Source organism: Panthera onca, chromosome D1 (assembly GCF_046562875.1).
Source record: "Panthera onca isolate mPanOnc1 chromosome D1, mPanOnc1 haplotype 2, whole genome shotgun sequence".
Classification (NCBI taxonomy): domain Eukaryota; kingdom Metazoa; phylum Chordata; class Mammalia; order Carnivora; family Felidae; genus Panthera; species Panthera onca.
Window position 1 is genome coordinate 39,898,478 of NC_138348.1, and position 24,575 is coordinate 39,923,052.

General features: G+C 48.7%; 1 protein-coding gene across 7 annotated transcripts in view; it reads right to left on the bottom strand.

Annotated features, from left to right (window-relative positions):
• Positions 1–24,575, bottom strand: part of NAV2 (neuron navigator 2) — a 732,958-nt gene that overhangs the window by 391,573 nt on the left and 316,810 nt on the right. For 5 of the 7 annotated variants that reach the window (XR_013550161.2, XM_078433312.2, XM_078433313.2 and 2 more), the window contains exon 1: positions 3,536–4,668. The exons of 1 other annotated variant lie outside the window; for it this stretch is intronic. Coding sequence is in view for 5 of the 6 variants with exons in the window: in XM_078433312.2 (XP_078289438.2) it covers positions 3,536–3,793 (258 nt within the window). In the remaining variant the exon portion in view is untranslated. Of the gene's footprint in view, positions 1–3,535; positions 4,669–24,575 lie in introns of those variants that run through there. One more of the 7 variants, XM_078433314.2, reaches the window with a different exon arrangement.

Below are 24,575 nucleotides of genomic sequence, written 5' to 3' on the forward strand. Positions count from 1 at the left end.
GCTCTAGGCACATTTGGTTACATCTCCCAACTAGACTAGGAAATCCCCAAGGCCCAGGCCATGTCTATGTACCCCATCCACCCGCCAGGGTAAATGATGGAGGTAGGCAGCTATGAAGGGTGCCGGACCACCAGTGTTGAAGCTACACCAACCTGAGTCGGACTCTCTGTTCCATCGCACTGGAGCACGATGACTTGGAGCAAGTTCCCCCAGACTTGCAGAGTCTCACTCGCTCTTCTAGCTCAAGGGTTAGAGCAGTGGTCTCACTAGGGCCTGCCAGTAAGCCGAAAGTCTCTGTGCTTACCTGTGTATAGTGGTTAAGGGCATGGACTCCAGAGCCAGACCGTCCAAGTTTTAATTCTACTTCTGCTACTCCCCAGGTTACTAACCTGGTCTTTGCCTCAGTTTCCTTGTGTGTAAAATGAGAATACTAACATTTATGTCATTGCATTGTCATAACAATCAAATGAGGTCTTTTACGTACTAGTCTTTAGAACAATTCCTGGCATGTAGGAAGTAATTGTATTGTTTGATTTGTCATTATTATATCATTATTGATTTGTCATTATTATATCATTGGACTTGCCATTATTATATTATCGGATTGCCATTATTGTATTATTATTGTTATAGAACATTATTGTTATACAAAAGGTCCCAACTGCTTTAAATGTTACTATGGGTGAAATGATATCATATATAAAAAGCCGGGTACCGTGAGCACTAAACAAGTAGTCATGCCCTTCCCTCACCTTCCCACCATGCCCGGTACTGAGAGATGCTCTGTAAATTCTTGTGAACTGATGATGAATACCTTTTCAAGGGCTAGAGAGATAAGCTATGCCTTTTCTCACTTAGAGGCTATTAGATCTAGGTTCTAATAGCCTTATCTCTTGGTTTGGCAATATAAATAGCTAATTATATTAAGTGTTGCTTACTTGCCAGACACCGGGCTAAATACTTCCTAGGTTATTTTTCTCAGTCCTTACAATTTGTGTGGTTGTTTCTGCCCATTTGTACAGAGGGGAACACTGAGGCCCAGAGAGGTTAACTGACCAGGTCACTCAGCTGGTGCATGGCAGAAACAGGACACCACGGATATCCACCTGACTTTAAAATCTGTGTACTGACCCCTGCACAACTCATCCTCCTGAGAGAAACTCCCTGAATAAAAGGGAGAGTCAGAGGCCCCAAGATATCATCTGCCCTATAACTCGACATTTCCTGAGTATCTTCTAGTGATAAATACCAGGTTTTGTATTCGAGACCGCAGAAGTCCAGCCAGACACAGTCCTTAAGCTATAATAGAGAGGCTTTCCTGGAGGGCGAATGGGCTACTATGTTAGGTAGAGTGAAAGAAGGCCCTGTCCAAAGAAGGCAAAACTGCCTTTGCCAAAGTCACTTTGATGCCAGTGTGGGGCAGTAAGTAAGGACAAGGATCTGCTGCTTGCCGCAGGGAAGAGCCCTCAGGAAGCCCAAACATGGATAAGGAAAGCAGGCTGGTAAAAAATCGGATAGCCCACCAGGAAGGAGTCAATTTCCTGCCAAGGAAATTGTCCATCCAAACCATCCTCATGATCAGAAGGATTGGCCTCCTCCCCTGAGGGCAAGACAGGTGCAATGGGGGCATTTGGGTATGGTGGGCCAAGAGTGAGGGAGGAGAGCAAAGCCGAGGGACCGGGCCCCTGCCAGCCCCTCCATGAACAGCTGGAGAATATTTTTTCAGGAAAGAAGGTGATGAATCACCTTTCCAGAACCTGCCCCCTGCAAGTCCTCCAACCATGTTTGTTAAATATAGGGTCAAATGGCAAAGGCAGAACAGCTGCCTGGGTGGAAACAATCCCTGTGTCTACTTTCCCTCTCATTCCTCAGTTCCTTCTCATCAGGTTGGAGGGTGTGTGTCACATCCCAGAGTCACTGTTCTGGCCTCCCACATACCACCCACCATACCTCATAAACCCCGTCTCCAAGGATGGATAGGAAAACCTCCCAAGAGTGAATCCCTGAGCTCATTCCCATTTGGGAGCCCACTGGACAAATCCTGTGGCTAACAGCAGAAAAAGAGAACACAGCACAAACTCCTAGCAGAGACAGGCCCTCTGGAGCACAGGGTGAAATCTTGTTTTCCTCCCACACGCCATCACTCAAACCTGTCAGCTTCCAAAAATGTTTAGCAAGTGCAGCAGCAAGGGGCATGCTTATCAGCCTGGCCTGGGAGCTTAATCTGCTTCGAGAGCCTTCTCCAGCCCAGAGTTCCAAAAGTCTGCTTACAATTAGCTCCCAGCTCCAGTTCCTCCATCGGAAAGGTTAGCAATGTGTTGAGTTCTAGCCTCTGATCAGAGAAAGCTCCAGGAGAAGGTGGAGACAGTGTCAGCAGAAAAGAAAGTGCCAAAAAGGTCAGCTGGTCTGTTGCCACTTCCCTGACACCAGCCCCAAACCACCTCCCCCTCTGGCTTCCTGCCTCTCCTGACTGGGACAGTCACATCCGTCAGGTCAGCCTGTCCCCAAAAGTCCCTGCTGAATGACTGCCAAGAAAATACAGCATGCCCCTGCTCCCTCCTACCAGATGAGGAAAAAAAAAAAAAAAAAAAAGGGAGCAGGGAGGGCAGAAGGCCAAGAGAAACTGATTGGCCCTTGCTGATTTCCTTAAAAGAGATTGCATGGCCAAGGCCTGTCACCCAGCCCGACTGGGTGATGCAGGCTCTGTCTGGAAAGGTAGAAGTCACCAATTCTCTTCAAGCCCAAGCCACCAGCCATCCCCACACCCAGTCACCCAGGCTACCAGCGCCAGGATTTACTACCCAGGAAGGAGGGGCTTAACTTCAGGCAGCCATTTGGAAACAGCCACCCCCACCCCCACCGCCATCCTCACCCCCCACCGCAACAGCCAGTCAAGACGCCAGGAGTCTGCAGCTGCCCGCTTCCCGCTGGTGCAGCGGGCACTCCTAGGGCAATCCCAGCACAGTGCCTGGAATCCTGTCGGCCCAAGGGACGGGCAGGGGCCGGTCATCTTCAAACCGAGGGGAACAGGTTGATTGCACCCCCCAGACACCTTTTCCTGGATCTTGCAGCCAGACCAGGGGGCATCGAGCCCAAGAGACTTTCAGACCATTGCTTGGCAGACACAAAATCTCTGCAGAACCGACAGCCAATCAGCCGCTGCAGAAGACACTGCCTTCTTGAGGCCAAGCTCTCAACATGCAGGAACTGACATTTCCAGAGCCGCACGGTTGTGTGTGTGCGTGCGTGTGTGTGTGTATGGACACGCCACCCGTACCCCCCAGAAGGAAGCTGCTGGCATACCCCCACCCCGGTCTCTCAAAGCTCCTGAAGGCAAACCTCTGGCACCCGGGCCACACCCACCGGCCAGCCCACTCTCCTAGCGCATCCCCAGATCTGCCAGCCTAAGTAGAACGGCTCCCTTCTCCGCCCACCGGGTAGCCCTTTCACTCCTCCAGCCGTGCCACCTTCCCCCCAAGAAGTATTCGCCCGCCCACCCTCCCAGAACAGTGCCCCGGCACACATCGCCTCTCACCTGGGTATCGAACCCGTTTTCCACCGAGCCGCTCTTCCGCAGCGGGAGCCCCTCCCCCGCCGGCTCCTGCAGCCCCTGGGATTTCAGGGGGATCTGGCTAGGGTAGGTGGTCTTGCTCACCTCCACCTTGCTTCCCAGCTTGAGGTAGCAGGGCTGGGGGCCGGCCCGGGCTGGGGGCACGTGCAGGATGGGCGCGGCGCTGTGCACGGGTTTGGGCAGTCCCGACTTCATTTTGGAGGCGACCAGGATGGCCGGCATCTTCTCCCGGGGCTTCGGCTTTCCCAGCACGTCCCTGGCAGCGGCGGCGGAGGCGACCGCTAAAGGCAGCGCGGGCAGCAGAGCAGGCGCCGGGCCTCGGCCCGCGAGGCGCCCACCACCAGCGGAGGAAAAAAAAAAAAAAAAAGAAAGAAAAGAAAAGAAAACCCCGGGTCTGGGAGTCAGAGCAAACCGGCGAGCGCGCCTTCGGGTTGTAGGATGGGGCAGAGGACTGGTCGCTGCGCTCAGCTGGTTCCACCTGGACGGATGCTGAAGGCGGGTTTCTCGCGCGTCCTAGGCGGCCTGTTCAAGGGATCTGGGCGCTCAGGGGCTGTTCCCTCTTTCGATTCTCCTCCTGGGAAACCGAGGCTTGGACGCCCATATTAACTTGTCACTGCATCTCCGAAGTGAGGAGGCCCCTTAGGGAGAGGAACGGCGGGGCCGCGCGGCTTCCCACTCCGGGAGGCTGCGGGTGTGAGAGGGTGAGGGAAGCAGCGAGCAGCGGGGGGAGGAAGGCGCGAGCAGAGGAGGAAGGAGAGGGAGGACGCACGGAGCCCAAGACGCCTCCACCAAGAGGCAGCTGCTGCCCTAACCGCGAGCACCGCAGTGTCACCCGCGACGCAGAGGCGCGGCGACAGCCCCCGAAAGGTCTCTCTAGGCGTGACAGTCACGACTGCTCATAAGTCCCCCCGGACGGATAGCACCTTAGCGCCTGTAGGTCTGCACATGCTCCGTGAGCTATAGCGCAGCTAGGCTGTGGCCGTGGGGCGCGGGCACCCGGACGCGCGGCTGGCGGGCTGGGCAGGGCTGCGCTCGCGAGCGGCGGTCCCGCTTCCCGGGAAGGCTGCGCTGGCTGCGGGGCTCCGAGCAGGGGAGGACAGGCTGCGGCCGGCACTGCTGCAGCGCGCGCTGACAGCCCGGGCCGCCCCGGCGCGCCCATTGGTCCGTGGCGCGCCAATCAGCGACTGCAGCTCGCTCTGCAAAGGGGGCGTGGCCTCAACTCCCGGGCCGTGGCCGAAACTCCCGGGCCGCGCTTGGCCGCCAAGTACAAAGCCGGCTGGTGGCCGCTCTGCGGCACTGCTCCTGCTGCGCGCTTCCCAGCGGGCCGACACTCCCGCGTCCCTGAAACCCTCTTTTGAAAAATGCCCTTTCGAATGCAAAGGCCCGCCTCGGGGCCCCGCGGGCGAGGCTCGGGGGGAAGTTTGTTTCCTTTTTCAAATTGTTCTGGTCACCTTAACGGTTTGAATCTTCCGGAATCGCGCCCGCCGCCCTGCGGCCCCCCATCTGGACTGGGCAGGGCTGTTCCTCGTCTCCGGCGTTAAGCACTCGCCAGCCATTTCTCCTCTTTTCTGCCTCACTTCCAGGCGGGCCGGGGGCCCTCCCAAGAGCTTCCTCTCCCGCTTTCAAAGCCTTCAGTTTTCACTTAACTATTTGAAGTATTCATAGGCAAATACACTACCCAGGGAAGCCTCCCGCCCCGAGTCAGCTCCCCCGTGCAACCTACTACAGATTCTGTCATCAGAGTGGCCGGAGGAAGCCAGGAGAGGTTCCATGACCCCGGCTGGCTCAGGCTAACCCCTGTTGCATTTCATGTAGCAGCCCCTCCCTGTCCGCGCCTTGGATGCACTGGCCCCACAGGTTCCTCGACTTTAATGCGTCCGAGGATTTCTCTCCTCTCAATTGCTCTTTGGGTTCCTCGCTGACGCAGAGTTTATGAGAACTGGAACGTATGATCCAGACAGGCCCGAGCCCTCTCGATTCATGGACTGGGACCCCACACCCTGGAGAACTGCCTGGATTTAAACTGGGCGAGACCTTAAATCGTAATGCATCCTTAAAAAGCTTCGGTTTTCACTTGGAGCAAGGAGGTTTGAGTACATTTATATCATGCGCTGTTGTTTGGATTAAATGAATAGTGCATGACAGTTGTTAAGCACAAGTACCTGGCAGTGTAAAGGGGTCAGTACAAGTTGGGCATTATTATCCCTGTTATTAAATTACTACTGCTACTTCCCGCCGCCCCCCCCCCCCCCCCCAGTCATCTCTGCTTATAAGTTGTCTTTTCTCTCTGTCTCTAGATACAGGTTTTCCCAGTATGTCCACCCTGTAGCATGATTTACAATGCTGATAGCATTGATTTATCATTATCCAGACCAGAGGAAACCTCAAAGTTTTAAAACAACCTCTTGAAAAGGCATTAAGAAATGAGAAGGTGCTTTCTCACCCTGGCCTGCTCCCTCCCCAACCTTATCTTCCACAAATTCTATACGGCGACTTTCTACTCTAGCTAGGCTGAAGTACATAGTCTTGTATATAGTTTCAGGTATTCCCCCTCTCTCTGAAATTAAATCATACGTGGTCTGTGCCACTTACTTAACCTCAGCTCTTCGCCATCTGATGCCACCGTTATTTATCATTTCATTTTTATTTTCTTTGAGAGTAAGCCTCATGAAGTTAGGAACTGTGTTTTGAACTTTCATTAGAGTCTCTCGGCATCAAGTATGCGGTGGACCCAACAGCTACCCAGAGTGTGATCGAATAAATGAGTAAGGGATGATAGCAGCAATTCTCCAGGAAGGGAGGCTTTTAGATTTAGGTATATAATGTCATAAGACACGTTATACTATATTAAACCTTAGGACTCTCTCCCCAGAATTCTGGTTCATACAGATATACCAAGAGTCATGGGAAGATATTGCAGTCTTCAATAAAGTTCACAGAGATATTCCAAAGTAATTCCATGGCAGTGCTTCTCAAAGTATGGTTACCAGACCAGCTGCAGCAGCAGCACCTGAAAACTTGTTTGAAAACCTCACCCCTGAGCAACTCAACCAAAAGATCTGGAGGTGGGGCCTAGCAATCTAGGTTCAACAAGTGCTTAAGTCAGTGATTCTGATGCATATTAAAGTTTGACAGCTTACACCCTAATGAATATACCAGGCACTCAGTGCTCTTCCAGGGCTGCCTAAACCTTAATGTACATAGGAAATACTGGAGATCTTGCTAAAATACAGATTCTGATTCAGAAGTTCTGGAATAGGGCTGAGGTTCTGCTTTCAGAATATGCTCCCATGCGATGCCCCTGCTGGTGGCTTGGAGATCACACTTTGAGTAGTAAGGCTAAACTGTAGGTAACAAAAGGGTTTCATCTCAAGGACCATCTGTACTTAAGTGACTTTCTGTCACACTGTGCTGAAAAGAATTGAGGGTGCATCTACCTAGTTTAGTTGGAAACAGCAGCCTAATCAATTAATAATGTCTGTCATGGATGCAGAAATAGAAATAGGGACAGACGTGCTAAGTATTTGCCATCTTTGATCTCCTGTTTAAATCATATTTGCTGCCAAGGTCATTTTTTGGGTTCTTAGACCCTCAACTATGTGCTAATATGAAAAACAGTACATTCTTTTTGGACTTCTTCCTAATCCTCTAGAATTTGGTAAACATTGAGCATGCACCTTAACCCTTTGTGAGTTTGTAACTAAAGACTGCTAATTTCTCATCTTTCTTGATGGAAGCTGAGTGAATCTTTTAGTCTATTTCCAACTTCTTTGCCCACCTCTTCATCCTTTAATAATGTTATTTGCTCTTTCCCGGAACATTTTTCATTTCCCTTTATATCTTTCCTATTAACCTTCATTTTCCTTATTTAAAGCAAAATAATTTATCATCATAACCAGACAAAATGAGAGTAAATCTACTTTTCCCCTGGGGCAAAAAAGGTAGTTACAAGATTCCTCCTTAAATAAGATCATTGCAAATTATAAAAATGTCCTATAAAGTTACTCCTTTCATATGTATGCTATGTTAACATGTAAGAAGTCATTTTAAATCAGTATGTTTGACATTGGCAGCTAAAGAAGGTACTGGTTCAGAGAATAGCAAACTGCTTTGGAAAGAACAAACTATCTATCTATCTATCTATCTGTATATATATTTTTTTTAATTCTTTTAATATTTATTTATTTTTGAGGGAGAGACAGAGTGTGAGTGGGGGAGGGGCAGAGAGAGAGGGAGACACAGAATCTGAAGCAGGCTCCAGGCTCTGAGCTGTCGGCACAGAGCCCCATGTGGGGCTCAAACTCACAAACTGCAAGACCATGACCTGAGCTGAAGTTGGACGCCTAAGTGAATGAGCCACCCAGGTGCCCCCCAAAAAATATTTTTAATTGTTTTCACTATGGATAGCCTACCATTTTAAATCTCAACTTTGATAAGTCTCCTTTTCTCTCACTCTGAACTTTCCAACTCACCCACGTGTCAGTGATGGCCTAATGTGAAACTTGCCACCAAAGCTCTCAGGATCACTGAATCATCCTAAGAGCTCCGACAGTTCCCAGGTTCTAAGAGCCATCCTCACATCCGGATGCTCCAAATGCATTGCTTTCTGATCCTCAATATCAGCCACTGGTGATTAGGTGGGTGTGAATTAGGCTTCAGAGCTGACCTGCAGTTGACCAGCCCCATCAACCCATCCTTCATCTGAGTGAAAGACCCCTCGCTGTGCCTGACCTCCCAAGAAGACAGTCCTGCGAAGAACCTGAGACATCTAAACCCCAGCCTGTCACAGAAAAATGGAAGGGTCTTGAGAAAAAGTCAGCAGTCTCTTGGAAACCCTTGACTATAAATGATGAAGGGAAAGGTTGCAAGTCTCTGGAATAATATAAAAAGCATTCATGAGTTTATACGGGAGTAAAAAAAAAGTCACACCAGCTTATTTTTGAAAACACACTTTTCCTTAATTTTCTATGGGCATGGGTTGGCAACTTATGACACATATCTCAGAGGTGGTACAAATACCCACATTTTGGTAGGGCCCAAATCGAGAGCGTACCTATCTCAGACTGCAGAGAAGCCAGGCTAAGAATCTTAGCCCAGCTCTTTAGAAAGCCCACTCACCCTGCTCCTCGCTCACTTCTAACCTACCTTCTTCCAGATGGCTCTGTGTGCAGAGCAATATGCATAATGGTGACCTCTGGGAGACTGTGGGTTTGCCTACCTGTAGAGGGTGGATTGTGGGGAGTGTGTTTGTGTGTGTGCACGTGCGCATGCGTGTATGCTTGCGTTCACTCAAATAGGGAGGGGCTCAATCATTAATTCAATGAATAAATTGTTGAGAGTCATTTGTGTGCCAGACTTTGGGCATTATGATAGAGAGTAAGCAAGAGTAAACTCTTGTTCCCTGCTTTCAAGGTCCAAAGAACGATGCACCTGCTGTTTCCCAGTCAGAGGATTGCCCTTTTACACAATTAAAAAATGGAAATCTGAAAGCGATGCAGGTCAGCTCTGAAGCCTAATTCACACCCACCTAATCACCAGTGGCTGATACTGAGGATCAGAGAGCAATGCAGTTGGAGCATCCTGATGTGAGGATGGCTCTTAGTTTACGCAATTTAGGAAGGGGAGCAAACCGGGAAATAAATGACAAGTAGGAAAACTAATACGCTAATAGTTTTAGAGTAGTGCAAAATATACTGCGATAAATGAGGCACAAAGGAGAATCCACTCTCTGTGAGGTTAGCAGCTACTTTGATTAATGAAACTTTCTTTTTTTTCCAATGAATTCCATTCATTATTATTAAAAGTTGTAGGAAAATGTTGATAAAACAAAATATACACAGCCAATTCCTCACAATTGTTATGACCCCTTATACTTAAGAATTTCAGAAAACTCTCATATCAAAAGAACATCGAGGGGCGCCTGGGTGGCTCAGTCGGTTGAGCGTCCGACTTCAGCTCAGGTCATGATCTCACAGCTTGTAAGTTCGAGCCCCACGTCGGGCTCTGTGCGGACAGCTCAAAGCCTGGAGCCTGCTTCTGCTTCTGTGTCTCCCTCTCTCTCTGCCCCTAACCCACTCGCATTCTGTCTCTGTTTCTCTCAAAAATAAATAAACATTAAAAAATAAAAATAAAAAAATAAAAGAACATTGATCTGCTAATAATGGAATTAGGTTTTTTTTTTCCTGTAGCTGTAAAGCAACTTTCTGACCAACAAAACACTGAAGGGTAATGGAGAGAAATCTCCTTTCTCCACCATTAGTGTTGAAACTCTAAGTGACAATGGTCCATTCTCCCATCTTTGTAAGTTAAGTCTAGTAAGTATTCTTTAAAAAAAAATTTTTTTTAACGTTCATTTATTTTTGAGACAGAGAGAGACAGAGCATGAACGGGGGAGGGTCAGAGAGAGAGAGGGACACAGAATCGGAAACAGGCTCCAGGTTCTGAGCTGTCAGCACAGAGCCCGATGCGGTGCCCGAACTCACGAACCGCAAGATCATGACCTGAGCCAAAGTCGGACGCTTAACCGACTGAGCCACCCAGGCGCCCCTAGTAAATATTCTTCTGTTGACATCTTCCCTCATTCCACAAAGGATTTGAGAAAAGCCTATATTCAATAAAATAATGTCTAAATATTAGTAGCAATAAATGCAACATGGGCGCCTGGGTGGCTCAGTCAGTTGAGCATCCAACTCTTGATTTCAGCTCAGGTCACGATCCCAGGGTCATGGGATGGAGCCCCACATTGGGCTCTGCCCTGAGCATGCTTAAGATTCTCTCTCTCTCTATCTCTCTATCTCTTCTCTCTCCCCTCTCTACAATTCATGGTCTCTCTCTCTCGAAAAAGAATACAATTTTTTCAACTAAAAAAATAAAGGATAAATGTGGTAGAGGAAACATTCTTATTTAAAACGTAGACTGTGATTACTTTTGCCTTCTGAAGGTGGGGTAGGATGTGTAAATAAGCCATAGCAGTGGGAATACAAATCATACATCCCTTCCATATTCAGACTATCTCTCTATCTATCTATATACATTATATATATTTTTATTATATATATATATATATATATATATATATAATATAATATATATTTTAAATGTTTATTTGGTTTTGAGAGAGAGAGTGCCAGTGGGGGAGAGCAGGGAGAGAGGGGAACAGAGGATCCAGAGGGGGCTCCATGCTGACAGCAGCCAGGTTGATGCGGGCTTGAACTCACAAACCGTGAGATCATGATCTGAGCTGAAGTCAGTCGCTCAACTGAGCCATCCAGGCACCCTCTTCAGACAGTGTATTAAATAGACAAGTCTAGAATCCCAAATCAGCCAGTGCAGGGCTACTGAAGAAAGAGCCTCTGAGTATGTGGTCTTAGAGATAACATTAGTGATCACCGAGATCTCTGAAGGCCAGCCCAGAGCTCAGGAGCCAAGCTATACGGTTGTCTATGACAAATAAGAGAGATTCAGTTTCCTGGGGAGGGTTTCATGTAAAGGGCCCCCTAAAACAGAGTGGCCAGAGCACTGTAAAGAGACCCATGACAGGAACCGAAAAAGCAGAGCATAGTGGCATAGGAGAACCCTTTCCTTTCCCCAAAATAGCAGTAAAGCCCACTGTGCTACGAAACGCTTGAGTGCCAAGATTTTTCTTTTGATGGGAGAGAATTATTTTTAAAAAGAGCTGAGTTTTGAATCTGGGTTCCTTTCAAAGCAGAAGAAAGAGAATAGTGAGGTTCTGAGTTTAATTGAAGCAGAAATTTCAGAGTCAGGAATGCCAAGGGAATGGAAACTGCCTCCCTGCCTCACATCCTTACCCCACTCCGTGATTTGCAGAACACTTGGGGCGGGGGGGGGGGGGGGGGGGGGGGGGGATTGCCAAGCAAATCTAAATAAGAATGTCTCCCAACCAATAGACAGTACCAGGGAAAATGTAAATAAAACATGAATATTGAGGTTATAGGTGTGGGCAAAAAGGGGAAGCAGGGGGAGAGGAAAATAAAATGTCTGGACTCTCTAGTCCATGCCTTTGGCTATCACCCAGTCAGCACGAGTGGCTTCGTTCAAACCTTCCTATGTTGTAGAGTGAGCACCACCTAGGACTATACCTGCAGGTAGTAAGGGTTAAGGGGACTGAGCTGAATATGTCCAGATTATAGCTGGATCCTACCTTCAAGCTCTTGTGTTTGCTTGTTGTTTTTTTTTTTTAATTAAAAAAATGCTTTTAATGTTTATTTATTGGGGGGGGAGGGGCAGAGAGAGAGGGAGACACAGAATCTGAAGCAGGCTCCAGCTCTGAGCTATCAGCACAGAGCCTGACGTGGGGCTTGAACCCACGAACTGCGAGATCATAACCTGAGCCGAAGTCAGACGCTTAACCCAATGAGCCACTTAGGCGTCGCATGAAGTTATTCTTAATGTGTGCCAGGGTCTGTGGTAAGCATTCTCACAACAATCCCACGAGGTGGATCATTAATGGTCATTTCCATTACACAGAAAAGAAAACTGAGGTCCAGAGAGGGCTCAGTGTTTTACCTAAGTCCCTACAGCTAATTAAGCAGAAAAGTTGGATTCGAACCCAGGCACTCAGACTCAAGAGCCTGGACTCTGAATACTCCTAGCCACAGACTAGTCTTCATAACAATAACAGTAGAGCGTCCCTGTAGGGAGGCACAATTACTGCATTTTGCAGTTGCAGAAACAGGAAAAAGGTTTTGGTAACGGCCCAGGCTGTGAATGATAGTGGTGTTAATAGCGAGGCAAAGGATGAGTACCACACAGGTTATGGAGAGTCTTTTTGGGTGATGCTCAGGTTCTGAGACAGAGCTGCCTGCTGGTGACCACCGGGAGGCAAAGACGCCTGGACCAGTGGCCTCAGATAAGAAACGTAAGCATCACCAAGGGTGCCGGTTAAAGAAACAGATCCCTAAGCACCCTCTTCCTCCAAAACCACCCTAGAATGCTGAATCTGTGAATCTGCATCTTAAAGGGGGAGTCTGAATCAGCTAGTCCTCACTCTTTGCTTTGCAGCCTTGGCTGTCCATGACAGTCACCTGGGGAATTAATAAACTAAGGCTGCCCAGGCCCAACACTGGACCAGCTAAAGCAGACTCTCTGGAAATGGGGCCCAGACACTTTCATGGTAGTAAAGCTCTCCGCGTGTAGGCAAATGGGAAAGCGTGGGCTTTGAGAAACACTACAAATCAACGCTTTAGAGGGGAGGATTATTATGGCAAAAACCTGGATAGTTCCAATCAATAACAGCCAATCTGGAAAAACTCAGGCCTTCTACTACTTTCTGAGCAGGATTTTCTCTTTGAGAGACACCCTCAGCCAGCTCAGCTGTCCCTGTAGCCTGAACACAGCTGGGTAAGTGCCCAAACGCTGCCTCCAGTCCGTTCTGCGGATGACATCAAGCAGCCTGACAGTTGCTGGGTGTGGGCCTCCAGGGAAGGAGCGGCGATGCTTCCCCGCTGCTCCCTCGGCCGCATTTCCTCTTTTGGTTACTGTGATCATCCTGGGAGCCTTCATGCCTACCCTCTGACTCTGCCCCAGGCACAGAGCCTGGTGAGCATCCGCTGGGAGAGGCTAGGAGAGGCGCTCCTGGCCAATGTCTGACCCACAGGGAAGGCGTGTGGTGCCCAGGGTTCAGGGCTGTCAAAGGAGAGCTTAGAGCACAGTTAACTCTTGGAGGTCTGTGTGCTCATAAAAGAATGCGCCGGCGTGAAAAATCCTGGCAGTGGATAACTTAAAAAATAAATCACTTAGGGCTTCGGTATCCATTTTGTGACTCTTTTTGCTTTATTTAAATGTATTCTTAGCGGGGGTATTTATCTTATTTACATGTATGTTTCATTACTATTAAAATTTACTCATATATTTGTGTGTTTACATATGTATAAATAAGTACGTTTACAAAGAAGGAAAAGGAAGGAAGGAATCATATGAAACATATGTCAACAGCAGTTATTTCTTAAATTTCTTTTAACGTTTATTTATTTTTGAGAGAGAGAGTCAGAGTGTGCGCGGTGGAGGGGCAGAGAGAGAGGGAGACATAGAATCCAAAGCAGGCTCCAGTCTCTGAGCCATCAGCACAGAGCCCGATGCAGGGCTCAAACTCACGAACCGTGAGATCATGACCTGAGCCGAAGTCGGACGCTCAACCGACTAAGCCTCCCAGGTACCCCAACAGCAGTTATTTCTGAGGGGTAAGTTAGGAGACTGATAATTTCTTCTTATTTTATATCATTGTTTTAAAGGGTTGGAATTATGAGTGATCTTAGCTTACTTTTCCATGGCATTTTCTGTATATTTCAAATAAATGTCTGAACTTGTTTTAATCTTCTATCCACTCAGGAAGCATTTAGTAAGCCTTATGGTGAACCAAGAACCGTGCCAAATGTCCATGATATGGAAGTTAGCTAGCATATCTCCAACTCTGCCCTCTGTCTTTGCAGGCAGGAGAGATAAGCCTTCTCCCAAACAAACAGGAAACAAACACTTTGTTAGCTGTCAAAGATTAAAGATCCAGTCTTAACGAAAAAGCTATCTATGTATATGTAACAAAGTCACTGAACATAGGGTTCTCTCCTTCTAAGACAATCAGGACCTGTTACTCCGGAGAACCTGCCCAGTTTCCCTTCCTTCCAAGGAAGCAGCTCCTAACAGAATCATTCTCTACAGAACTGCCAAGACCACCCCTGTGCAGAGGGGCTAGGAAATCAATTCTTTTTTGACTGATCTACCATGCTGTTTCTATAACCAACAATGCTGCAGACAACCCTTCTGCAGAAAGAGAGAGGAAGAAAACGGGCCCCCGTATGGCTGAAATGAACTCTGCCAGGCACTTGTAAAAGGGAATTCTAGTTCATGCTACCCTTGGCTGAGCTTAAAGCTGGTCTAAAAACCATCAACAAAGCAGAGACACCCATGAGGATCTTTTGCGCCCTGAGATCATTCGAAGCCACTAAACATAAACAGCTGTGTTGATTTCCGCTCACTCTCCAAACCCGAGGCAAATAAAACCTCAAAGCGAAATGGGTGGAAAACAGCAAAATATACAGGGATTTTCTTTTATTTTCTGGCTTAGGAAGATGTTGTTTTACAAACAGTGGGGCAAGACACCATTAAATCTTAAAAACATTTTTTTTTTTTTTTTGGCTTGACAACTTTCTTGAAACTCCACGTTATGCAAGAATTTTAGACATTCACTGATAAATATATCAGAATGTTCTCCTCAAGGCAGTCTGGACATGCTTCAAATGTGAATCTGACAAAATCAGTCTCTCTAAAGACTGCATCTGAGATTGTCAAGAATTGTCATCCTGGCTTCCTTGTTTCCACAAAAACCATCTTTTCAAAGTTCGGGATGTTGAATGAACTCGCATTCAGAATCATTTGCTTGTTAGGGTTTTATCCCTCCCGTTGTGGGGGGGAGGGAGGGGACCATGATGGGGTTGGGGCTGAAGATGGAGAATCCAGTGTTCAAAGGCATCTGGCCTGCAAAGCTGACTTCCTGCTGAGTTATCAAAGACAGGTTTCTAGAATCCCCTCCCATGACCATTTTAGCTCTTTCCTTGCCTTTGATCCTTTATTCTTGACTTTCAATCCTGGCTGGCCTCCACAACCCCTTTTCTTCTGTTCTCCCCAGTGGAGGAACTTGAGCAGAGCCCCTTTATCAATACCCCTTGTTTCCAGGTTCCTTTTTGACAGAGTGGAGCAAAGGCAAGAAAACAGTGGGGGTGCAGGCAGGCGGACCTGAGTGTGAATCCTGACTTCACCTGAGATTGACTGAGCCAGGATCACTTTGCTTCTCTGACTCTCAGTTTGTTCATCAGTAAAATGGGCATGATCATAACTATTTCACAGGATTGTTGGGAGGATTTGAGATAATGGAGGCAGAGGGCCTGGTGTGAGTCTAGAACCTTACAGGTGTTACACTCATTCATTGATTGAAATAGTATTTTAATGCTACTGAATGCCAGACAACATGCTAATCACCGGTGATATTAGTAAGAACCAAAGTTCATTTCTCATGGAGCTTATAATGTAATCAGGGAAATTGATAATAATTACGTACTCACATCAGTGAATGTGTAATTACTAAGTGAGGCAAGTGCTACGTTCTCAGATAAAGAACTTAGACCCCTTTAGACTGTCAAAGCTTCAAGGCTTCTCTGGAGAAGTGATGTTTGGGGTGATGTTGGGGTGAGGTCTGAAAGGTAAAGAGGGCAGCCAGGCAATGGGGTTTTCATGCCCACCTGCCAGTGTCATCAGCTAGACCCCAAGAGCTGACCTTTACTCCTCACCTGCTTGTACCCACTGAAATTTTGTTCCACAGTTTTCCTCAAACTCTTCTTTCCGGTTTATTTCTTAACTCAGGCAAAAGACCCGAGGGGCATAACATCTCGTGATGGAAACTGAAACTACCCCTCAAGCAGTAACAACTGCCTGGACAAGAGCTCTATTGGCCCAGGTGGCCCAGACCAGTTTGAGCTTAACCCCTGACTCATGCCTATGCAGATGGACAGAGGAGTGACGAAGGGGATTAGGACAGTTACCTTTACCTCATTAGAATACTAAAATCTCCACCCACAGAGGAGCACAAACCTCCTTGACATAACATACAAGGTACGTATAGGCATGTTTCCATAAGGAGCGTGTGTGACCTTATACTTGCCTCTACATACAGGTGACATGGCTCCCCATCTAAATATTCATCCTAACCCTAAGTAAAAGACACCCTTTCACCCTTGTTCAGGGAGTCACAAGTTTGCAAATTATCCTCTGGGATCTCCTTATTTGCTGCAAATAGTTTCCTTTGTGCTACAGCTCACCTATCTGTGACTCCCCAAGGAGCAAATTCACATTAGTTTGGTTACACCAGTGTGCTTGGGGTAGAGGTTTGGACTGGGTCCCCCCAACAACCTCCTCCCTTTTACCCTTGGCATACCCTCGTAAGAGACAATGTCAAGGTTTCCGTCGCTCCTTTGGAAGCCCCTTAGTGCAGTGGGAAGAGTCTGACACATGTCCACAGTCACTTAACTGGTTGCGTGGTCTTGGCTGAGTCATTTAAACTCTCTGAGCCTCAGTTTCCCCACCTATGTCATTAATGAGACCTGCCTCCTGGGACTTTCGGGGAAAATTAAACGAGAGGCAGTTAAGTAGGACAGAGCGGTTAAAAGGATGGTGACTTTGGAGTTTGCATGAATGTGACCACATGGGCTTGAGCTCTGCCACTTACTAGCAGTGTGACCTTGGACACATTACTCAACCTCTCGGTACTTCAGGTTTCTCCTCTGTAAAATGGGGTTCATGACAGTCCCTCCCTCACAGGGTTGAAGGAGGGATTAAATGAGTTAATATGTACAAAGCACTAAATCAGTGCTTGATACATGGTCACTGGTACCGCCACTATGATTATCATTTTTCCTGGCATACAGTGAGTGCTCAAGCCATAGTTCCTTTCCCACCCACCCTGGAGTCACCACATGACCCCTTGTGGTGGGTGTAGCTGTGTGTGGAAATTTCTGTTGCTAAGACGTCAAGTGAAGACCCAGAACCTGGGGCATGGGGAGCAGTGCCTCTCTGATAGGGGCTAAGGCACCACCCAGCACTCTGGGAGAGGGATCTGTATCCCCAGACCTGAGCATCCAGAATGGGCCAGGCAGGAAAGAGAAGCTAGAGAGAAGGGGCTGGAACCTCTCTGTAAACAGTCTCCTTGCAGCTCTATAGGCCGCTAGATGCACGGCAAGGCCTAGCCTCTCTCCTTGCAGCCTGAGCTCACACCTGCCCACTCCTCACCTGGCCTCCCGCCAGACCCAGTGAAGGGGTACAAGGTCAGGCCAAGAGCACGTCTGTTTCCTCTAAGACATTTCTTCACGGCGCTGTGCCGTTCTTCTGCCATGGGGTACCAAATGCAGGCGTCTCCCCATCACCACCAACGGCCTGAGGCCATCATCTCCAGGGGAGATGCCTGGGGAGACAGGCTTTGTTTTCAACAACCGCCTCATCATCCTGGTGTTCTCTTGGACTTGTCCAAATCCGCCATCAATATCAACACATCATGGGCCGGGCACTGTGATAACCCGATGCAGAAAGCCACTGGGATGGTGACGGGGCTTGGAGTGGGAATGAAACAGTTACGTGTCCGAGTCTCCATCTCTGTCTCTAAATGGTGCTTGGAAGTAAGTAATAGATCTTCCTTTTACAGATGAAGGAACAGAGGTGCAGACAGGTAAAGGAGTCCTTCTCCTATGATCACACAGCTCGGGAGCAGTAGAACTGGGATTCAAATCCTGAACTAATTCCAAATCCACGCTTTCTCCATGACACCCAGTTTGACACTAGCAACCTGCCCTGAGTCCCTGACTCTGCTCCTTGTTTGCTCAAGTTGAGGCAAATCACTGCCCCTCAGCAATGTGCCCCCGATTCACCATGGGGTGAATGGGGATGCAGAGGACCCGAGAAGCATCATAGGGCAGGGGACTAAGCCATGGTGTGAGTTCAGGTACAGAAATAGTCTCTGGAAAATCTGAGGCTTCTATGTGCTCCTCTCCCTACTCCTCCCTTTCCTTACTTCTTGCACACACATGCACACGCACACATGCACACGCATGCTGTCCTTAGGCAGTTGCATCTGACAGGAAGGCATGCCAGCCGAGGTGTTAAAATCCACAGAGAGTCATGATTTGGCACCTGCGGAGTACTTTTCAGCACCCTGGAAAGACAGCTTATTCGTCCACACAACCCTTCCAGAAAGGTTGTATCTGTGCCATCATGGAGGGAGGAAATCAGAGCAAAGGCTGTCAGTGGCTGCGGCCAAGCCGGAATTGAACTTCTCACCCCTGCTCAGTGAGGCCTCTCACAGGTACTTCTTGTCCCTGGTTCTGCTGTTCAAATTCCAGGTGATTTTGGAAAAGCCACTGGTCCCTTTCAGGCCTCAGTCATCACAGCTGCAAATAAGGGGTCCATCTGGGCTCTTTGGACCTGCAGGGTCTTCGAATATGGCAATGGCAATTAACCAGGCATAATAATAGCTGCCTTTGTTGAGGGCCTCAGAGACATTTATTAGATATTTTATGAATACCCCCAATTCTTAAAACAAACCTGTAAGGTAGGAATGGCCACCCCATTTTATACGTGAAAAAACTGATCTTCCTAGAGGTCAGTGATTTGTGCAAAATTGCATCGTGAGCGGTAGAGTGGAATTTGAACCCTGGCTCACTTGTGCAATGATTACCACCTACTGCTTCCAAGGGGGTAGCCTCTCTCCTGGCTTAGACCATGGGCAGGGATGTGGGTTTCCGGCTTTTGCACGGCTGCCCCCTTGGCACTCAGTCCTGTGCCCTGTGAAGAGCCAGTCCTGGACAATGGCATGGAAGGTTCTGGTGGGCTTGATGAGCAGTGCGGGCCCAGATGCTGGGTAGGCAGTGCAGCTTGTGCAGAAGGAAGGCACGGGCCAGCTGCTCTGGAGCTGTCCCCAGAGGTCCTGGTGATGTGTGGAAGCAAGAGTTCAGTGGGGCAAGGGGCGGGAGGCCTTTCTTGTATCCCTCCCTCCTCAGCACGAAGCCGCTGTCAAAACCAATTGCCATCACAGAGAGCCTGCACCTCACAGCTCTCTTCCGAAGACACTGACCTACTTTTCTCTTGTGTAGACATGTATCCCGAGTCCCCCAGCTACTGCCTTCTTACCCTAGTTGATAGAGGTCAGAGCTATCCCGATGTCTACTGGATAGAACCCAGCCTTCGAGGGTGGGTTCCTACGGCCCTCCCTGCCCTGCTCTTGCCCACTTCTCCATCTGTTTCTCCTAGTTTTTCTTTTGCCACATGCTCAGCCGTTTCCAGACACGCTGTCCCACTTGTGCTGCCACACATGAAGAGGCCGAACGTTTCAGAGGAACGCGCATTTCTCGGAAGGCAGACGGCCCATGGTCCTGTTCTGCTTCTGTGATGCTGTATAACCTTGAGCAAGCCGCTCTACCAATCCATGCCTCAGTTTCCTCATCTAAAAAATGAGTACAATGGCAGCATCTATTTTGTAGGATTATTGCGAGGACTAAAACAAAAATACATGTAAAGAGTACTTTTAAAAAGCTCCAGGATGATTCCAATGTGTAGCGAGGGTCAGGGAACCTCTGGTATCAGACTAATGTCCAAGAGAGGGGAGAAGGCATCTTACTGTGTGTACTTCAAGGCCGACATCCTTCGGTGCACAGTGCCTGGCACAAGGCTGGCATTCTGGAAATAAATTTTGAATGCATGGATGATTCTATTTATTTGGAAGATTAAAGGGTAAACGATCCTGGCCCCAAAGCCAGACGTCCAATCACTACCAAAACCCAATTTCAGCCTGAAACCACCAGACCATGATCCTGGTCATGAAAAGGTCCTTCTGGTTGAGGGCTCTGCTATGAGACGCTGAGCTGAACTGGGTCCCGTCTGAGTCAATAGAGATGTAAACCTGGGTCCTGGACACATCAGGAAGTACAGACTAAATGAGATGCATGTAACAGACAAAAGAGAAAAAGAAGACTTTCAACCTGAGACAGAGTCTAGGTAAGTCATCGTTTGGACATTTACTGCATATTTCTTGTTTTTGTGACAGGCTTCCAAGCTTTAGGGACCGTGTCAGCCTCTGACTCGAAACTGGACAAATACGCTTTCTGAATCCTCACACCTGATTCCAGATGGAAACACGGGGAAGTGGTTCTGACCAGCCCCGCTGCTGGGATAGAAGTTATTCTTAGCACAATGGTGTGGGTGGCAAACGAGGTTCTTTTCTTATACGACTGATGTTCAATTAGGCTGCTGGAAACTGGGACAGCATTTCTATGTATGGGGGATATGGGTGGAGCGGGGCATGACCCAGCATCTCAGTGTCATGTACCATTTTGCTTCTTTTCTTGTGGTATGCCATCCAAGAGGGCCTCGTGTGAGGAGCTGTTAGCATACGGAGTATAATGGAATTCAATGAAGAAGGCCAGGTGCTAGCTTTGCATTAGTCAAGATCGATGGCGGGGGGGCGGGGAAGCAGGCCATCCGGTGTTCTTTGACAGAACAGTAACCAAGAAGGGACAAAACCTTTTAAAACACATGACAATAAAGGACACATTTCCCTAGCCTTCACCCTGCACCCAATCAAGACCAGGGCAGCGAGGCTGTATTAAATGCACATAGTGACCCAAGGTTAAGACAGGTAATGTGACAGAAAACAATGCCAGCAAAGCCTAGAAAAAAAAGGCTGGGACCAAACATTTCTAATGCTCACTCTGCGGTAGGCACTTACAGATAACGTCTCGTTTAATCTTCGCAGGGTATTGTTATTTCCTGTTCATAGCTAACAAGGTTGAGATACAAAGAAATTCACCACGTCCGTTGGTACATGGCTGAACTGGGCTGTGAACTTAGATCCCAGCCTCTGGAGTCTCTATCCTTCCCACTGTGGTATGTGTTGAGCCAGAAAGTTCTGACTCAGCGCCCTCAGGAAGGCCACCTTCTCTGCCAAATAAGGGCAAGTGATGGCACTTGGCCGGGGGAGTGCCACGGTTGGTGGTGATCCCTCACCAGGTGTTCTGCTATTCATGTGTCCCTTGGTCTTGTTCAGGCGGGAGTGAGCTCCTCACCCAAGAAGCAAGAGGCCTCTCAGGCACCGGCATTGGATAGCTCTTTGGCCACAGCCATGGAGAGCAGTAGGTCACAGCTGCCTATGCAGGGGCACCCCTGAGTGGGAGGACAGACTCCAGGGACAGTAGAGGAACACAGCAGATCCCACAGAGCGGGGAGCAGGGAAGATCCCCTTTCCAGCCTACAGAGGTACGAGGGAGAAGCTAGTGACGAGCTTGTTGTCAAATCGACTCGGACAAACTCTGGTTGCTGGCCGCTGGGTTGGGCTCCTCCAAATCCATCTGCACGAGCCAACTTGGTTCTAAAACCTCATTCTAAGGGAGGGAGGAGCCAGGTACCACCAGCTGGACCCCAGTGACCAAGGACGCTGGAGGTGACATTGAGAGTATAAGCCTGTGGCCAGTTCTGGCCCTGCCTCTTTGTGATCAGAGCGGAGCTACCTGGACCTTTCTGAATCTCAGTTGCTCCGTACGCAAAAATGGTGATAAAACGAACACCTGTCTCCAGCGGTCTCCAAAGATGCTCTGCCAAGGCCCATGGCCATCTCTTAGCATTGCCACTGGCCTCCCTCCCACAGCCGCCGTGTGCTTTGCCTCCCGTGGCCAGTGCCTGTGCTGTTGCTCAGAGGCCTGCCTTTGGGCTACGAGAGCGCTTCACCCACGCGTACAGACAGTGCACACGTCTCAGTGTTTACTCCCTGGGGGCAGCTCACAGCCAGTGAGGGACTGCAGGCACACGAGAGCCCGGCTTGCTTGTCTCGAGGTGGGACAAACGCGGAGGTGTCACTGAAGCTCCAGATCCCCCGGCAGGATCAGGCTGAGGCTGAGACTGTGCCTGAAATGTCCCTGTCCTGCTTCTGTCCCCGAGCATTTCTTTAACAAATCACGGATCCTCATCTTACAGTCCACTTCTGGGGCACTCAACCTAAGATGCCATTCCTCTGGGTCATTGTGAACATTAAATGATATAATTCCCGTAAAGTGCTCAGCTCAGTGCCTGGTCCACAGACAGTAATCAATAAATGGTCACTGCCCTTTAGTTTTAGATGGGACCAGATGAAGTTGCCAGTAAGGACAATTTGTAATTAAAAAATGGTAATTTGGGGTGCCTGGGTGGCTCAGTCGGTTGAGCGTCCGACTTCGGCTCAGGTCACGATCTCGCGGTCCGTGAGTTCGAGCCCCGCGTCGGGCTCTGGGCTGACGGCTCAGAGCCTGGATGCCTGCTTCCGATTCTGTGTCTCCCTCTCTCTCTGCCCCTCCCCCGTTCATGCTGTGTCTCTCTCTGTCTCAAAAATAAATAAACATTAAAAAAAAATGGTAATTTGATATGGATCAACCTAATGATCCAGTCTCCCACCAGCTACACTGAGAATATTTTTCTGACGAGGATCAGGGCCTGCCCTGGTGGGTTCCCAAGTCAGTGCCTTCTCTACCTGTTCCATCCTTCCCAGAATGGTGCTGGCCTCAACTATCTCCCCGGTTTACTGGGCTGGGGCTGGGCACAGAGGCACTTGTTATTTTATCAGAAGACCATGTGAACTGGAGCCCCACCCAATTCAGCCAAAACAGGAGAAAGGGCAGGGGTGTGGGTGGGGGAGAGTGATCAATATTTGTGAAGTGGAAAAGAACAGATCGTAAACGAGAAAAATGTTTTCAACTGCCCCCGAGGGCAGTGTTCTGTAAGCATATTTTTATTTAATCTCCTTGAGAAGATGACTTTGGTGGCTTCTTAAAGCAAGCCAACATCGTGGACCAATGCTTTGAAGGGCCATTTGTATTTGTGGCCCATTTTAGCTCCCAACACTGGACAAATGAAGACTGTGTTCACGTGGGCATGGCACTCCTGGCTGCCAGAGACGTAAAAAGTGCATGGAAGGTTGTTGTTTATATTTCCTCTCGCTATCACTGCTCCAACCTCATGACGCTGGGGAAAGTTTACGGCCACACAAACAACCCATCTGCTATCTCACCCCAAACACAGCGTCCCCTCCCTTCCCATCAGGAGAGGACTCTGTGGAGGCGAGAGTCATGTTCAGTCACGGCTTCAAACACAGAGGAAACCGAGAGCCAGGCAGACAGGCAGGTGGCCCGTAAGTGAAAGACAGAACATGAATCTGAAAATACGGGGGCAGGAGGGCACCGAATGACCTGCCTAATTGGCACGTCCCAGCCATTAATAAACAGGGAGCTATTGAACATGAAGAGAAGGTCTTGGCAGGGTAGCAAAACCTGTTCTGTTTGGTGGGGGTGGGGGGGGGGTGCGGCCCGCTGTCTGGGAGCCTTGTCTGCCCTGTGACCTCCGTTTGGAGCCTATCAAGTGCACACGGTGCACAGAATACTCCCCCCACCCCCGCCCCGGTACAATCCGTATGCTGCTCATTTGTTTCTTGTCCATCTCTGTCCCCCCCCACCTCATAGCGACACACACGAGCACATTTGCATATAAGCTCCACAGGAGCAGGTTTGTTTTTTTTTTTTTTTTTTTTTTTTTTCTGATGCATTCCCCAGAGCCTAGAACTACACCTGGTACATGACAGGTACTCAATACATATCTGTTGATTGAATGAACGAACTATAATTGCCTATACGGTCAATATACAAAAATGCCAGCGGAGGCAGCTAATGATACTGAAGCATTAGATAACATTTGATTTTGCTCATTATACTCTACTTATTAAGGCAGGAAAGACTCCATCCAAGTTTAGAAGGATTTGCAATAGCCAGCGAAAGAGAAACAGTTTCTGCTTTAGCAGAAAATGCCATTCATGAGACCACCGCTATGTAGATGTTTTGTCTATAGCGTGCAGCATATTTAGATGTTTCCAGATATCCATATGTTTAGCATCAGGTAGCACCACGCTACGTGTTTTCTTAGACAAAAAGCAAACATTTGATTGAGGAGACAAATGACCAGCTTCTCAGACATGGGTTTCGAGGGGTACAAGGGAACAGAAGTGCCTGGTGAGTTACCCGCAAGTCACAGACTGGGGAAAATCCTGTAGCTTTCCTTCCGGCTCAGAGGACCCAGACCCCCAGGGTGAGGCCCTGAGTAGGTGCGGGGATTTCTCCCGGTGAGTCTGTGAGCTCAGCTAAGAGCTGTGGGATGTTCCCATTGATGCCTCTCCGGCAGGAGAAGAGCCTCACCCGAAGTCACAGAGGGCCAGCGGATGTCACACTGGCGCTCCGCCACGGAATCACGGCCTACGTCTCTCACCATCGTGGTTGGCCCCACGCAAAACCCTTCAAATTACCAGGCCCGACAGTGGCAGGGGCTGAGTCATGTGGAAAGTGTTCTCAGTCCCCCTTTTCAATTGAGAGCAGAGTGCACAGGCCTTCCAGCATTTAATGGTATATTCCAACACCACGGAGCCAGTCAGACTGAGGCCTTT